At 34.6% G+C, this 15,901-nt stretch overlaps 1 protein-coding gene across 2 annotated transcripts in view; it reads right to left on the bottom strand.

Moving 5' to 3' along the window:
- Positions 1-1,621: 1,621 nt before the first annotated feature.
- The window catches only part of CNTN5 (contactin 5), a 1,339,954-nt gene continuing 1,325,674 nt past the window's right edge, over positions 1,622-15,901 (bottom strand). For both annotated transcript variants that reach the window (XM_050758026.1, XM_050758027.1), the window contains exons 24-25: positions 9,955-10,123; positions 1,622-4,413 (exon numbers count right to left, since the gene is read on the bottom strand). In XM_050758026.1, coding sequence (XP_050613983.1) covers positions 4,310-4,413; positions 9,955-10,123 — 273 coding nt within the window. In that variant the 3' untranslated portion in view covers positions 1,622-4,309. The remainder of the gene's footprint in view (positions 4,414-9,954; positions 10,124-15,901) is intronic.

The raw sequence follows: 15,901 nt of genomic DNA, 5'->3' as shown, positions 1-15,901 counted from the left end.
CCCAATAGCACAGAAATGGAATCAATCAATCTATGTGTCCAACAATGCATGGATAAAGAAAATGTGGTACGTATTAGGCATGGAGTACTATACAGCCATAAAATGAACAAAATCATGTCCTTTACAGCAACATGGATATTGCTAGAGGCCATGATCCTAAGTGAATTAATGTAGGATCAGAAAACCAAATACCACATGTTCTTACTTATAAGTGGGAGCTAAACATTAAGTACTCATTGACACAATCATGGCAATAACAGAAATTTGGTACTGCTAGAGCTGGGAGAGAGGGAGATTATAAAGGTTGAAAAGCTATCTATTGTGTATTATGCTCAGTACCTGGGTGACAGGATCATTAACACCCCAAACCAGCATCATGCAGTATATCCAGGTATCAAACCTGTACATGTAACCCCTGAATCTAAAATAAAAGTTAAAAAAGGGAGAAAAATTACAATTTACCCGCCGTTTGGTTGATATTTAGGTTCATTTACTTCCATTTATTCTCAATGTTAGGAGATTGCTTTATTTTTTCTTTTGGTTTAAAGTTTAATCTAAACCATTTGTGTAGTTCCAAAGTCAAAACTATGAAAAAGTACTGTACATTGAAAAAGAGTTTGCTTGCATATTTGTTCCTGCATCCCATTCTCTCCCTCCTTAATTGGTAATACTTTTTTATTAGTCGTTAGTTTATGCTTATATTATTTCTTCTTCAGAATATTAGCAAATGTGTTTGTATTTTACACAAAAGGGGTCATACATTTACTCTTCTGTACCTTGTTTTATCCACTTAAAATTGCATATTTTTGTATATATTTTAGGAATAGATAGATCCCTAGGTGTGGATATGCTAGGTCAAAGGGCAAATCCATATAAAATTTTACGAGATATTGACAAATTTCCTTTAATAGAGTTGTATTATTTTGTGGTTGAGAAGATTTTAAAAACAAGGATTTCCTAGTCTCGGATCTACTGAATCAGAACTTGGAGATAGGGTTTCTCAGCTGTGTTGGATGATTACCCAGGTTTGGGGAGTTCATTCCAAAGGAAATTTTAAGGCTGACAATGTATTGCTCATTTGATATGTGTTAGGTACTGTGCTAGACACTGGTGAGAGAAATTCCAAGAAAAATATATTTTTCCCTGGGCAATCCCAGTGACTGGATAGTTGGAGAGAAGCATTTAAAACAAATCATTAGAATGTGATTATTGGTATAGTTGAGATGTATAACGGGGTTAAGGGACAAAAAAAGAGTCAATGCCTATGAGAATTGTACCTAGAATAGATTGGGATTAACTGTTTATAATAAAAGCAGAAGTATGCATTTAGCAAATTATTTATGAAACTGACTTAATGTAGTCTCTTTTCCTGAAAAGAAAATAATGAGTTTAACCCTGAACTTATCCCATCTGTATTTGCTTCATTTCTTGTTTTATTTTTTGATATAGCTTCAAATTTTCAAGTTGGGTCTTCCATGGACATTTCTGGAGATTTTTGAACCTAAAATCATAACAGCATAACATAATGATATTTCAGTGTTAAAATCAGACCATAATCATTGGCATTCTGTGCTCTGCATAAAATAAATAATGTCATTCATATAGTTGACAGGAGAAAAGATAAAAGTCAATAAAAAGAGAATTATTTATTAAAAAGATCTAATGTTACAAGAACAGTACACAGAACTATTATTTGACTGTGCCTTCCACATGGTATATACCTTATATATAGTATATATATACAGATCGTACACAGTATATTTAACAGTTTGACATGGGGTCCACAGTACCTTCATTTGGATATGCAAAACTTTTGCTTTCATGAAATTTCGTATTATAAGGACTGTTGCTTTCTTCATATTCAATTGACATTATACAAAAATACAGTCTCTTTAGTGATTTAAGACTGTGGTTACTATCCCATAGAAGAAAAAATTCAGTACTGTAGCTGAAAAATAATGTACCTTGATAAGAATGCTCTTCTGATTTCTACAAAGTAACAGATATGTAGCACATAAGTACATAAACATTGAAAACCTGTTTTCTAAATAGGTTTATGATGCAAAATACATATTCTGTGTATGTTAAGTAAAAACATTCCATATCTCTGATTCCTGTAAGAATACAACATCAGACATTCTACGTGTAAATACTCTGTCAGATATGTACCATCCGTCAGCTAATTAAAAATATTGGTTAAATTTGTCATTTTATTTGTTTAATATTTTACTGGGGTTTGCTTTCTGAGAGTGTAAGTAAGAAGTTGATTCTTAAAGTCCTTCACTAAATCTGGTTTACATCACCATGGAAAATGAAGACAATGGCTTTATTCATGAAATACATAAAATTATTTTGCATTAAAAATATTCTTTCTGCCTTTTTTTTTCCAGATGCACAATTCATTCATGAAAGTTACACGATACTTGGGAGAGCTCATGTTTTGTCAGCTAACCAATTAAGCATCCCTGTTTTTGCAAAGTCCAAAGTCCAGCTTCTCCCACTTTAAAGGAGGTGTTCAAGAAAGGCTACTTAGTCATAATTACTTACTTACAGGCTTAAATATTTACCATCTGTAGTACTTACTATAATATCTATTGACCGAGTCTTTCTTTTAACTCATTTCTTATTTGTTTAGGGTGTCTTACATAATTTTCCCCCAAGAGAATATGTAACCTACATACAGACTTTTCCTGTGGCTCTGAAACTATTATTTTAGGATGTTGAGAACAGAAACTTCAATCACTCCTCTGATTCTACAAGGATTAACCTTGAGAGCTAGCAATTTGAGCTCCATATTGTTTCATTTTGCTTGTTATTAATGAAGCAAATACAATGAACAAGTTTAAAGTATATAAAATTATAAAACTATTTTTTGTTCTCATGTTAACATCACCTATAAAACCATAATTTTTCCAGGCTCTTCTCTGGCATATGACTTTGCAGTAACTGTCCTTTCCTGCATTTGCATGGGTATGATGCCAACTCTGGCACATTCTCATGTTTGTTAGAACTTCTTTAAGATATCTTCAAGTAGAAAATTTTCATCTCGTTTTCCAACAGCTCTCTAAGATCTCTCAGGCTCAAGTTGACTCTTCGAAATAGCAAATAAGGATTACTTCCCAAGCCACAGAATCAAACAGTGCATAGCTGGCTAGACTAGCTGAATCCCTGTACTGATGCCATGTTTCCACAGCTTAATTAAAAATTCAATTTATCCAAGAGAGACTGTCTTTATTTTACTAGTTGATTTTATCAGTGGTATGTGATGCATGGAACTGTTTTTAAAAATCAAAATTTATTTGTTATGCTTGAACCATTTTAATCTACAGACTATGCATAATTATTTGCACAACACATTTTCATTGTCCTTAAAATTTTTGCAAAATTTTGCAATTAGAAGAAAACCTTGGACCTACTTCAACATCTGCTTTGGCAGTAGGTAAAGAAATGGAAACGCTGTGTCCCATACTCTTCTCATTTTTAAGTTAGCACCCGTGGCAGCATGTCTGCAGTTTTTAGTGATCATATTTTTTGGTGATGTTAAACCATCTTTTATTATTAAAAATAAATATTTATTTTATTTGCTGCTAGATAACATAGTACTTTATGAAAAACAATAGCACTAAAATTCATTTGGACTCAGTTTCTATTTATCTTGCACTAATGTAAATGGCTTATTCCCTACCCTAATAACTTGCTCTAGGGGTGCATATAGAATAGCATATTGACAAATCTTGCTATTTCACTATGCAATCATACAATATTTTTCAAGAAAATTTTTGTGTACTTATCTTATAATGGACCACATCACTGAAGCATTTTTCATATTTCCTGCTGGTTTGGAAATTGAGATATTCAGCCAAAGGGAAAATGAAAAACACTGAACTCAGTCTTAAGCAAACTTTTCATTCTCACTTTTGCATTTGTCTTAAAACAGATCTGCTAAAGGCCAGTTACTTAACAAATGGATGGCACACACTCGTAGTCATAGATATAAAATAAAATCCAAACATATTAAAAAAGTAAAGAATACATTTGACAGAAATTACCTTTGCTTACAAAAATTCATTACATACAATCTGCATATTTTTTACTGGACTAAGAACTGTCCTCTCCATTTACAAAAACCAAAGAGAAACCTGATGGATAAGTAATATTTCCCCCCTAACCTCCTGTGAGTTCACCATGTATAGTTCCAAGTTTTTAAAGCTCAAGCTCATCTCAGGATCCTGGTTCTCCACTTATACTACACTCTATTCACTGCTGTTATCAAGCTAAAGCGAACAAAAGCAAATTAAGTCAGCGGTTTTCACCAGGAGGCTGAAGGAATCATCAATGCCAAGAGCAACGTGACTGATGATGAAGATGTGGAGAGAGTGTGAAGGGTCGACTGAGCACTTGTGATTTTTCCACCTGTGAAAAAAAAAGCATCAAATGGAGCAAATTATTTTGGTTTTGCTTGAGCTAGGCCAGAATTGCTTTTAGTATGTAAGACTAATGAGTGCAAGATTGGTCCTGTTTCTGATAAGAGTGTTCTTTGTATTTATAAAATCAGACATTATCTGAGGTTCCCAAAGTTATATAGAAGGGACAAGGATATATGAGATATTGTATTGAAAAGGTGATGTCATGTCTAACAAACACATCCAATCAGGAGATTTAATTTTCACCAGTGATGAAAATATTCCAAATTCAGATATAAAAATAAAATAATTTTGATAGTGCACAGTTCGGAAAATGGAGCAAAAATAACAAAAGCTTGTGGCAATATGAATTCCTAATTTACAGTCATGAGCTGCATAATGACATTTCAGTTCACCATGGACTACATATTTGATGGTGGCCCCGTGAGATCATTATGGAACTGAAACATTCCTATTGCCTAGTAATGTTGTAGCAATTATAACATTGTAATGCAATACGTTACTCAGATATTTGTGGTGATGCTGGCGTAAACCTGTTCTGCTAGTTATATGAACGTATAATGTACAGTATTTAATTGATAATGGTAACAAATGATACCTGTTATTTGGCTTATGTATTTACTATTCTTTTTTTTTTTGAGATGGAGTCTTGCTTTGTCGCCCAGGCTGGAGTGCGGTGGCGCCATCTCGGCTCACTGCAAGCTCCGCCTCCCGGGTTTACGCCATTCTCCTGCCTCAGCCTCCGGAGTAGCTGGGACTACAGGCGCGCACCACCAAGCCCGGCTAATTTTTTGTATTTTTAGTAGAGACGGGGTTTCACTGTGTTAGTCAGGATGGTCTCGATCTCCTGACCTCGTGATCCGCCCGCCTCGGCCTTCCAAAGTGCTGGGATTACAGGCGTGAGCCATTGCGCCCGGCCCTGTATTCACTATTCTTTTAGTAATTATTTTAGTGTACTCCTACTTACAGAATAACAGTTAACTGTAAAACAACTTCAGGCATGTCCTTCGGAAGGGCTTCCAGAAGGAGGCATTATTATCACAAGAGATGATAACTCCATGCGTATTATTGCCCCTGTAGACCCTCTAGTGAGACAGGATGTGGATATGGAAGACCAATATTGATGATTCTGACCTAGGGCTAAGCCTACACTAATGTGTATATTTGTGTCTTAGTTTCTAACACAACAGTTTAAAAGGAAAATAATATAAAATAAAAATATTAAAAAGTTTATAGAACACAGATATAAAGAAAATGTTTTTTACATCTGTATTATGTATGTGTTTTAAGTGTTACCACAAAAGAGATAAAAAGTTAAAAAATTTAAAAAATTTATAAAGTAAAACAGTTACAGTAAGCTAAGTTTAACTTATTAGAGAAAAAATTGATTTTATAAATGTAATATAAATATTGCCTAAATATACAGTGATTATAAAGTCTACGACAGTGTACAATAAAGTCATAGGCCTTCACATTCACTTGGCAATCACTCAGTGACTCACCCAGAACTTACAACCCTGCAAACTCTGTTCCTGTTAAGTGCCCTATAGAGGTACACCATTTTTTATCTTTTATACTGACTGTATCTTTACTGAATTTTTCTATGTTTAGATACACAAATAGCATTGTGTTACAATTACCTACAGTATTCAGTGCAGGATCATGTTGTGTATATATATGGCCTAGGAGCAATAGGCTATACCATATGCCTTAGGTATGTAGTAAGCTATACCATCTAAGTTTGTGTAAGCATACTCTATGATGTTCACACAGTGAAATTGCCTAAGGATGCATTTATCAGAACTTACCTTCTTCATTAAGAAATACATGACTATGATTACTCTAGTAAATTTTAAAATCTAATAACATTATTTTATTTACTGAATTTATTGATGTGTCCTTGATTGACTGTTTCAGTTGAGTGAGCTTAAATTCTAGGTTCTCATGCCAAACTTCGCAAAACATGGTGATCTTTCATTACTCTTTCTTACACCCAGGAGAGGTTCTTTTATGAGACTAAAACATTGTATGCAGCTAATATATTAGAATCGCTTTGGAATTAAACTGACTGATCCAAGGTTGATTAGTCTGAAGTAGTTTTAATAGCCCTACATAACCACAAACGAAATGACTTTTAGATATTAACTTCAGGAACGGTTCTTCAAGCCAGAAGCCTTCTGAAGCATCATGATCATAATTGATTATTTAATAAACGCTTATTGTATGTCACATACTGTACAAAGCCTTTTATATATGTTATCTTAATTGATCCTCATAACATTCCTATAGGGTAAATACAATTATTTATTCCCCTCTTGCAGATGGAGCTGGGGCTTAGAAAGGCTGTAAACTTGCTTAAAGTAATTGAGGTAGGAGTTAGTGGATTTAGATACTTGTGTATTATCTCTTAAAACAATGATTGGCCTTAGTTAAAACCCTAATAATAATAATATAATCTACTACCCAATTGCTGAAATCTTCTGTCAAGGTAATCCTCTCTGGCTAGACTGAGTGTAATGGGATTTGGGGGGTAATTTTAGTTGCAAAGATAGAGTCTGAATTTATTTTCTTGATACTTAAGAGCCAGAGAATAATTTGGTAAACACACACATGCGCGTGCGTGCACACACACACACACACAAATGCAAAAACCAGTAAGTCTTTGAAAACTTTTACAGCTAATACACTACTAGAACTTATCAATCAACATATTGGAGAATGTTGCATATATTTCAACTTGTACAAAATGGGGTTATTGTGAAGCATATAGCCACTTGTGAACCATAAGAAAAGCAAGATGACAAGACTCACTGGAGTCGTATGTGCATGCTTAATAAATAAAAAATGTGAAAACATCCTTTCTAGCTATTGGGAGTGGCTGCATCTTAATTTACATGACACTTTTATAAAAATATCTCACTTTCAGAATGCTAAGTAGGGTCTGTATCTCAAATTCCAAATACAATCTACAAACTAAAACATATTAATGTGATATAGCAAAACAACCCCACAAAACAACAGAAAGAACAATATTAGACTAAGTTCTAGCCTCAGCTATAAAACTAACTAGCTGTTTCACCTGAGAAAGTCATTTGATATCTTAGGCATTTGGTTTTCACAATATGATAAAAATGAAACCAATCATGACTCAGGGTCTGAGTCTAAGGTAGACAATAGTGTAAGAGTTTCCTCTATTGAAACGCAGGAAGTGGGTTGCACTGGCCAAAATGTTATTAACTGAAATATAAAAGTTGATAATTTTTTTCTTGGCATAGAAGTTACAATTTAAAATATCAATGGGAGAATTAAGATATCATAAGTACTTCCAAGGTTGAGGCTGATCTTATTCAGATAATACTACAGAATCTGATTGTGTTAGAGTTGAAAGTAACCTTAGAGAGTCAGAGAAGAATAAAATACGTAACTCAAAAGTTTGCTGGAAAGATAAAATAATATATAGAAAACACTTAGTTTAATGCCAGGAACACGATGAGGGCTCAGTAAATGCTCACTGTATTGCTGTCTAGGAATTTGACGTGCTGAAGCAAGAGGAAGGTTGTCGTATATTTTGCTTTTCAGGAAACAGTCTTTTAAGATGCTCTTGAAAATTCAGCTCCCTCATCTGAACAGTTCAATTGTGAAATAATTAATGCGGAGATATTATAACTGTTCTTGCTGTTGAAACTATACTTTCATAAATGAATCATAAAGCATATTAAATTTTCATGTGACCACAATAAAATTTAAATTCTTAAATCTTTCCACCAGAATTTCTGAAAAAGTCAGATTTCTCCCATCTTATGTTCTGTATTTTTAACTAGTCATTTAAATATACTTTTAGGTGTACTGAAAAGTCATGAGACTAAGGAATTCACCCGGATTCCTTAAATGTTGACAGTTTATCATTCTCGCTTTATTATTATTTCTATACATACATCCATTTTTCTGAAACATTTGAAATGAAATTTCAGATATGATGTGCCTTTTCCTCTAAATATGTTAATGTATAGTTCCTAAAAATAAGGCTTTTAACAATATAACCACAGTACAGTTTAAAAAAAAATAATGTTGATGTAATATCTAATTTACAGTTATGCAAATCTTATCAATTATCAATAATGTTCCTTATCCTGTATTTTTATGTGAGACCTTATCAAGTATCATAACTGGCAGCTAAATTATGAAGACACATGGACATATAGAGAGGACCAGCACACACTAGGGTTTATCAGAGGGTGGAGGTTGGGAAGAGGGAGAGGATCAGGAAAAATAACTAATGGGTACTAGGGTAAATACCTGGGTGATGAAATAATCTGAACAACAAAACCCCATGACACAAGTTTAACTGTGTAACAAACCTGCACATGTACCCCTGAACTTAAAAAGTTAAAAAAAATTATCAAGTATTACGTCAATAGCTTTTCCTCAAAGTTCCAGTCTGTTTCATTCTTTTCTGCACTGTATTTATCTCCCATTTCATGGTGGCATAAAAGAAATCATAAGCAATGCCTCTGGTCTGATTTCAAGTTGATGAATAAGTTAAATAGCACAGGGCCACATACAGAGCATGACGGGACACTTCCCTGTAGGTTGATAATTCTGCTTGGGAATGATTGCTCAACAAATGATGTTCCTAATTACCCACTAATTGTAATGAGAAAATGTTATATAATGTTCTCATAAAATTGTCTAATCCTTTTAAAATTAGAAATTTGCATATCTAAATCTTTGCTGCTTTTTTTGACTACCTCTATGAAATGGTTACTTTCTTCTAAATTTCTAAAATCTCGCTTCCTTTAATCAGTTTTTCCTTTGCTTATATAATAATGATGGTGGTGGTGAAGATACGTGGTTTTGGAAACAATCATACCCAGGTCTTGATCCTGGTTCTGAAACTTAGTAATAGTGTGGTCTTAGGCAAGTTACTTAAACATTTTCTGCAAAACAGTAAAAATGTCACCTATCTCATATGATTGTTACTAAAATTAGATGATGTATGTAAAGCACTTTTGACCATGCCTGACATATAATAAGGGTCAGTGAAAGCTAGCAATTATTAATATTGTTAATAATAATGTTCAATAAAATTTATAATTTGGAAATCAATAAATATGACCAAATTTTAATTTTAAAAGCTTCCCTTTAAACTCCTTATTTTCTAACAATAAAGGCAATCAAAACAACAGAAACGTAGGTATGTCAAAACCAGTGTAATATCAGTTTAAAAGCCATACTCCAAAAACCAAATGGCCAGCAAGGTACTACTTGAGACCAGGATAGGCAAGGACATTTCACAAATCAGTACATTCTAATGAAAATGTCAACTCCTTTCTAGATTTGTAGAAATTCTGCAATTGTGAGCAGATTACTATGGTTCATATTAATCAGAAGATAATATAAAAATCAGAGAGGAGAAACCCCTCAAAATCTCTGAACCATGAAATCTATCACATCCTCAATTTTGAGGAGTTTCATACCATCTTGTAATTGTTGGTTGTCAGCAAATTAAACCTACTATGTCAAAACTCACCTGAATATGATGGTACCCTAATTTGAGAACTAGCTGTTCCATCTCCTCCTTCACTATATGCTCGAACTTCAATAATGTAGATTCCAGCATCTGGGAGTGGTACTACTGCTTGAAGTTTCTGTGTTTCAATAACTTGGCTGTTGCTGTGACCCTCTTGCCTATAAAAAACCTATGAGTAACAACAGAGGTTTAGACATTTGATATGAAAGATTACAAATGCACATTGACTACCTACTGAGCACCACATTCTGAGATAAGCACAAGAAGCTTACAGTTTAGACAGATACACAAGCAAATGTAATGCATGTGCAATGTACTGCAGTAGAAGTATACAAAAGGGCCATGGAGGTACAGAAGAGAGTTTAATTTTGTCTAGGGGTTTAGTGAAGGCCTTCCAGAGGAAGTGATGTCTGAACTACGTATTTAAATATGATACAGTGGACCACTTGGAGAAAGGGAGGAGATTTCCAGAAAGAGATAAGATAAAATGAATAACTACATCTAAGCAATAAGGAACAATGGCATGAGGGTAGGCAATGGAGAGGGGATATATGGGAATAGCGAGGAATGAGGCTAGAGAAGTAGGTAGAGAGGAGGCAGATCATGGAGAGTCTGTTATGCTTGGTTATTGAAATGAACAATATTGTAAGGGAGTTTAGAAAGCTCATCTTCAAATAGTTTGAAAGGAGTAAAGAGAAAATTTGTTAAACATATAAATAATAAATCCTTAACAATGTAGGAAACAGTTGAAAGTGAAAATTTTATTTTTTAAATTTTTACTTTTATAGTGGTTTGCTTTTTGGTGAAATCAGCATTTGGATACACTGTGTAGCAAGGCTAAAGCTTTTTAGACATCTGTTGTGGTATCATAATTAAACATGCATGCACGGAAAACAGAATTTTGGAACTGCAAATCAGGACACAGGATAATCCTTTGTTTACATATTAAAAAATGACGTCCATAAAGTTTAGGTGACTCGTACAAGACCATGTGGCTAGTTAGGATAGAAATCTCATCAGAAGATTTATATTTGATAATCACTTCAGAGCTATTTTACTATATTGTACTATTACTTATGCGCCTCCAAAAATAGTCAAGTAAAATTTGTTTGGTATAGTCAAGTAGCAGCAGTTAAGATGTGTTTAAATGTATTTTTATTAGGTTCATTCTTTTTTGTGCTTTTTCATAATTGGTGTTGTAAGTGTGTAATGGAAAGAAAAATGGCTTTGTATTCATACAGATCTGGATACAAAACAACTTCCTACAAACATAGCAAAAGAAAACGAAATCTCCTATACCGTCCTGGCTTGGACAATTTGGGCAAGTTACTAACTTTTGTAACTTCAATTTATTCTACTGTATGGTAAAGATAATAATAACAATTTTAGGGTTTTTAGGGGAGTAAAATGATAAAGTGCATGTAGACTACCTAGCACAGGACCTGGTGCGTGATAAGCTTAATAAGAGAAAGCTACTCCTTCTGTTGCCATCATTGTTTATTCACCGTTAAAGGGTTGGTATTTCAAGTGCATCATACAATATGAACTGACTTGGGAAATTAGACAAAAATCGATATATCTTTTCTTATGGAAAATGTGTTTTGAGTTTGAATTAACTTACATACAAAAAACCCAAACAATTCTTTAGAGAAACAGTATTTCCACATATTGAAGCTTGCATGTACTTGATCCCTCTGAATTCTAGTAATAAACGATCCCTCCATTTCACTTCCTTTTTTTTTTTTTTTCATTTAATTTTAAATCCGCTTCACGTTCTTGGGAGGGAAGTGAATTCTCCATTTAAGTGTGATGTGCAAAAATGGCATCTATTGAAATCCTTATTATAAAGGATGCTATAGTCTCAGTGTAAATGCAAGTTGATAACAGTATCACCAAACATTTACTGGACATCTCATGCAGGCCGGGCATGAGTGCTACATACTGGCATCATAGAATAAGATCACATGGTTATGGTCTTCCTGGCATTTATAGTCTAATATTGAAGGAAGACAAACAATGCAATGAAGCATGGTATGTACTGCAGTGGGAAATATATTTGATATTATAGTAATGCACAAAGTGGGTACTTAGTCAAGATTGGGGAAATCGGGAACACTTCCTGGAGGATGCCTTAAGCAGCTTTTGTCTTAAAATGTGACAAATATATCTGTATTTATGCTTTTGATTTGCATGGAGCATCGTGATGAATTAGAATTCTGATCATGTGAGGTAATTGGAAAGCAAATTTATGGGAATGGGAAAGTATGTAAATTGGTGAGGATTGGCAGGAGAGTGACTATTTTAGAGGACACTGTTATTATGATTCAATAAATTACAATTCTTATGACAAAGAAAAATACATCCAGCAATGCATATCTAATGTTCTAGAGTTGAAGAAAAATTTGTGGATCAGTTGAGATTTAGGATTAAAAGGTAAAGACAGGGAAAAAAATCAGTGGTATCAAAAGGAGTCTGAGATTAAGTGTGGCCTTTTAGCAATATATCCAGGGAGATGGAGTGCTAAACATATATGTAGATCTACTAAGTGAAAAGATACTTTAAATTAATAGTTAATCTTCAGTGCTTTAGAGAATATTGGCTTATTTAAAAATCCTGATTTAGAAAAGATGAATGAGAATGAGAACTGTGAGAAGGTTAAGGAGTTATCAAGACATGTAAAAAATAGTTATTGACAGTAAGGAGTCCAGTGAGTCCTTAGAGAATATGGACATTCATAGATTGACAGTTGCAATGACAGCTATGTTTATGTATAAAGGAAATTGTGTAATGTATTGTGTCAAGGCTATTCTCAAATTTTGGTATTAAAAAAAAAAACGGAGAGCAGTGGGTTATCCAAAGAGATGATCCTAAATAGAAAATGTGGTATTGCTATTCTCAAAAGCTTGATCTGGAAATGGCTATTCTATATGTTTGATGGTAGTAGAATATTGAGGTGAGTGTGCTAAACATATAACAGAATAAAGTTTTGCTGGTTATACCCAAAGTACTCCTGAGAAGGATGGCTCATATTAAGAGAAAAGCCTATTCCTCTACTGAGCATCTTGGAAACAGTTGATGGGTACAACTGCCCTTCATAAAACAGGGTGAGGAATCTACAGCCTCAGTCACAATGGGGTGGGTAGGAAGGAGTCCGTACGACAATGGAAGTTAGATAAATAGAAGCTGGGAGACACAGTTTCAGTGAGAGAAGTCACTGCATGAAGGTTGGCTGAACACAGTTATAACGACAAGACTTTCTTTTGGGCCCTTTGCAGATGTTTGCTTGTATGTTGTTCCTTTCTAACTCTATCTCCCCGGCATTTTCAAAAAGTCTGCTTCATATATATGCTGGATACGACATGAGCCATTTCTGTTTGAATTATTTAAAATTCTGAAAAATTTCAGGCATAAATGAATGTAAAGAGGATACTATAATGAACCTCATTTAAAAAGACTCATATATGACTTAACTTGGATGATAGGTAAATGAGGATGATAGGTAAACACAGAAAAGAAGGCTGAGTCTCATACTTAGAGTGACTATAAGATGAAGGGGCCGGGTGCGGTGGCTCAAGCCTGTAATCTCAGCACTTTGGGAGGCCGAGACGGGCAGATCACGAGGTCAGGAGATCGAGACCATCCTGGCTAACACGGTGAAACCCCGTCTCTACTAAAAAAAAATTACAAAAACCTAGCCGGGCATGGTGGCGGGCGCCTGTAGTCCCAGCTACTCGGGAGGCTGAGGCAGGAGAATGGTGTGAACCCGGGAGGCAGAGCTTGCAGTGAGCTGAGATCCGGCCACTGCACTCCAGCCTGGGCGACAGACCGAGACTCCGTCTCAAAAAAAAAAAAAAATGTGAAGGAAGAGCTGCAGAATAAAAGAAATCAGAGACTAGAGTGGCTATAGACTACAGTTCCCAAGAAGCTGGAGAAATACAGGGAAAGGCCTCAAAGTTCCAGTGGGTATGTAAAACAGTATCAACCCAAGTGTACATATATCTCAGGAATCTGGAAGCTCAGCTGATATCTCAGTTGCATAAACAAATGAGAACCTCTGTTTGTATCTGATATGGTTTGGCTGTGTTCCCTCCCATATCTCCTCTAGAATTGTAGCTCCCACAATGCCCACGTTTTGGGAGGGACCTGGTGGGAGGTAATTGAATCATGGGGGCAGGTCTTTCCCGTGCTATTCTCATGATAGTGAATAAGTCTCATGAGATCTGACTGTTTTATAAAGGGGAATTTCCCTGCACAAGTATTATTCTCTTGTCTGCTGCCATGTGAGACATTGCTTTCATCTTCCACCATGATTGTGAGGCCTCTCTAGCCACGTGGAACTGTGAGTCCATTAAAACTCTTTCTTTTATAAATTGCTCAGTCTTGGGTATGACTTTATTAGCAGTGTGAAAATGGACTAATACAGTATTGATGGATTGTGTAATAACTAATAAACTTTGGGCCTGATTTTCTTCTATTTGCCCCAGCTTTGTAAACAGGTAAAAAGTAAAGGTGGGTGAGGGGAGGTATATGGTGAAGGGGTTGTATATCTAGGAAAGGCTATTTTCTAGATATAGACTTGAAAAACTAATAGTTTTCACTTGGATTATAGCCTGAGGTCCTGAATTCTTTCTAACTGCTTGAGTATTTTCTGAAGGGATAACAGTTTCTGTTTGTGGGGAAGAGGACATTTGCTGAAGTGAAAGCATAGCCCCTGAACATTCAGTTTTATTTTCCCTTTCACTCAAGCATAAGTCTGTGTGAAGAAAATAAGGTGGAGATAAAATGGTTGTTTTACTTTATAATCTGGGTAAAGTACTTTCATGGTGTAAAGAAAAAAAATTTCCATTTTCAAGATCATTAAAAATTATGGCTGAATATACTTTAGTCCATATGTTTCTTTTTGGCATTTCTTTAGTAACACCAGTAATGGTGAGTCTTAACATCATGTGCTACAATTAGTAAGGATTCTAGATAGAGACCCCAAATTATAGGAGTTGTATAAATAAAATGTTATTTGTTTAAAAACTTTTATTTGAAAACAATAAGTCAAGGTAGGAAAACTTTTATTTGAAGTTTTTATTTCACTTTCCCAATCATTTATAAATAATGTGTTAATAAAATAGGCAGTTGATTCTGAATTGGGGAATGTAAATACAACAGAATAAATAAAGTGACACGTTTACTGACCTGAGGAAAAGTCATAAATATGCTAAATAAATTACCAAATTGGATTCAACTTCTCAAATGGAAAGTTATTTTGAGTGGAAATAATTTGTATTATTATTTGGTACAATAGGGGGTGTCTGCAACAGATAATCCTTTCCAATACCTTGCTGGTTCTCTATGTGTCTCTGTTCCTTACTTGTTAATGGAAGGTGTGATATCTTGAAATTATTGCTATTAAATCTGAATTTCTTAAGCAAAATTCCAAGAAGCCCAGGATCTCTTAGACAATCTCAAAAATAAATCTGAAAAGTTTCACCACTAGGTACTGCTTAATGTTTATCTGAATGAATTCAATTTTAATATGTTACCTATTGGGCAGTTATATATGGTTCAATTCCATCTATCTTTCATGATATTCTTGGTCACTTTTGAAGGCTCTGACAAGATTTTGTGGTAGGGAGACCTCTTTTTTTTTTCCTCCTAACATCTGTTAACAAAATTTCTGTTATCATCTTTCTCTGGTAATATCTGGTAGTTATATATGTTGCTGACACCTCAATGTCTGAAATTGAGTAAGAAAGTAAGATCTGTGATGCTATGGTTTTAATGTGTCCCCTGCAAAATCCAGGTGTTGCCAATGTGATAGTATTCAGAGGTGGGCCTTTAACAGGTGATTACATCATAAGGACTTCTCCCCTCATGAATAGGATTAATGCTCTTATAAAAAAGGCTTCTCATGGCTGTTGCCCCTTTTGCCCTTCTGCCTTCTGCCAAGTGAGGA

Source organism: Macaca thibetana, chromosome 14 (assembly GCF_024542745.1).
Source record: "Macaca thibetana thibetana isolate TM-01 chromosome 14, ASM2454274v1, whole genome shotgun sequence".
Taxonomy (NCBI): Eukaryota; Metazoa; Chordata; class Mammalia; order Primates; family Cercopithecidae; genus Macaca; species Macaca thibetana.
This window is presented reverse-complemented; position numbering and strand designations above follow the sequence as displayed.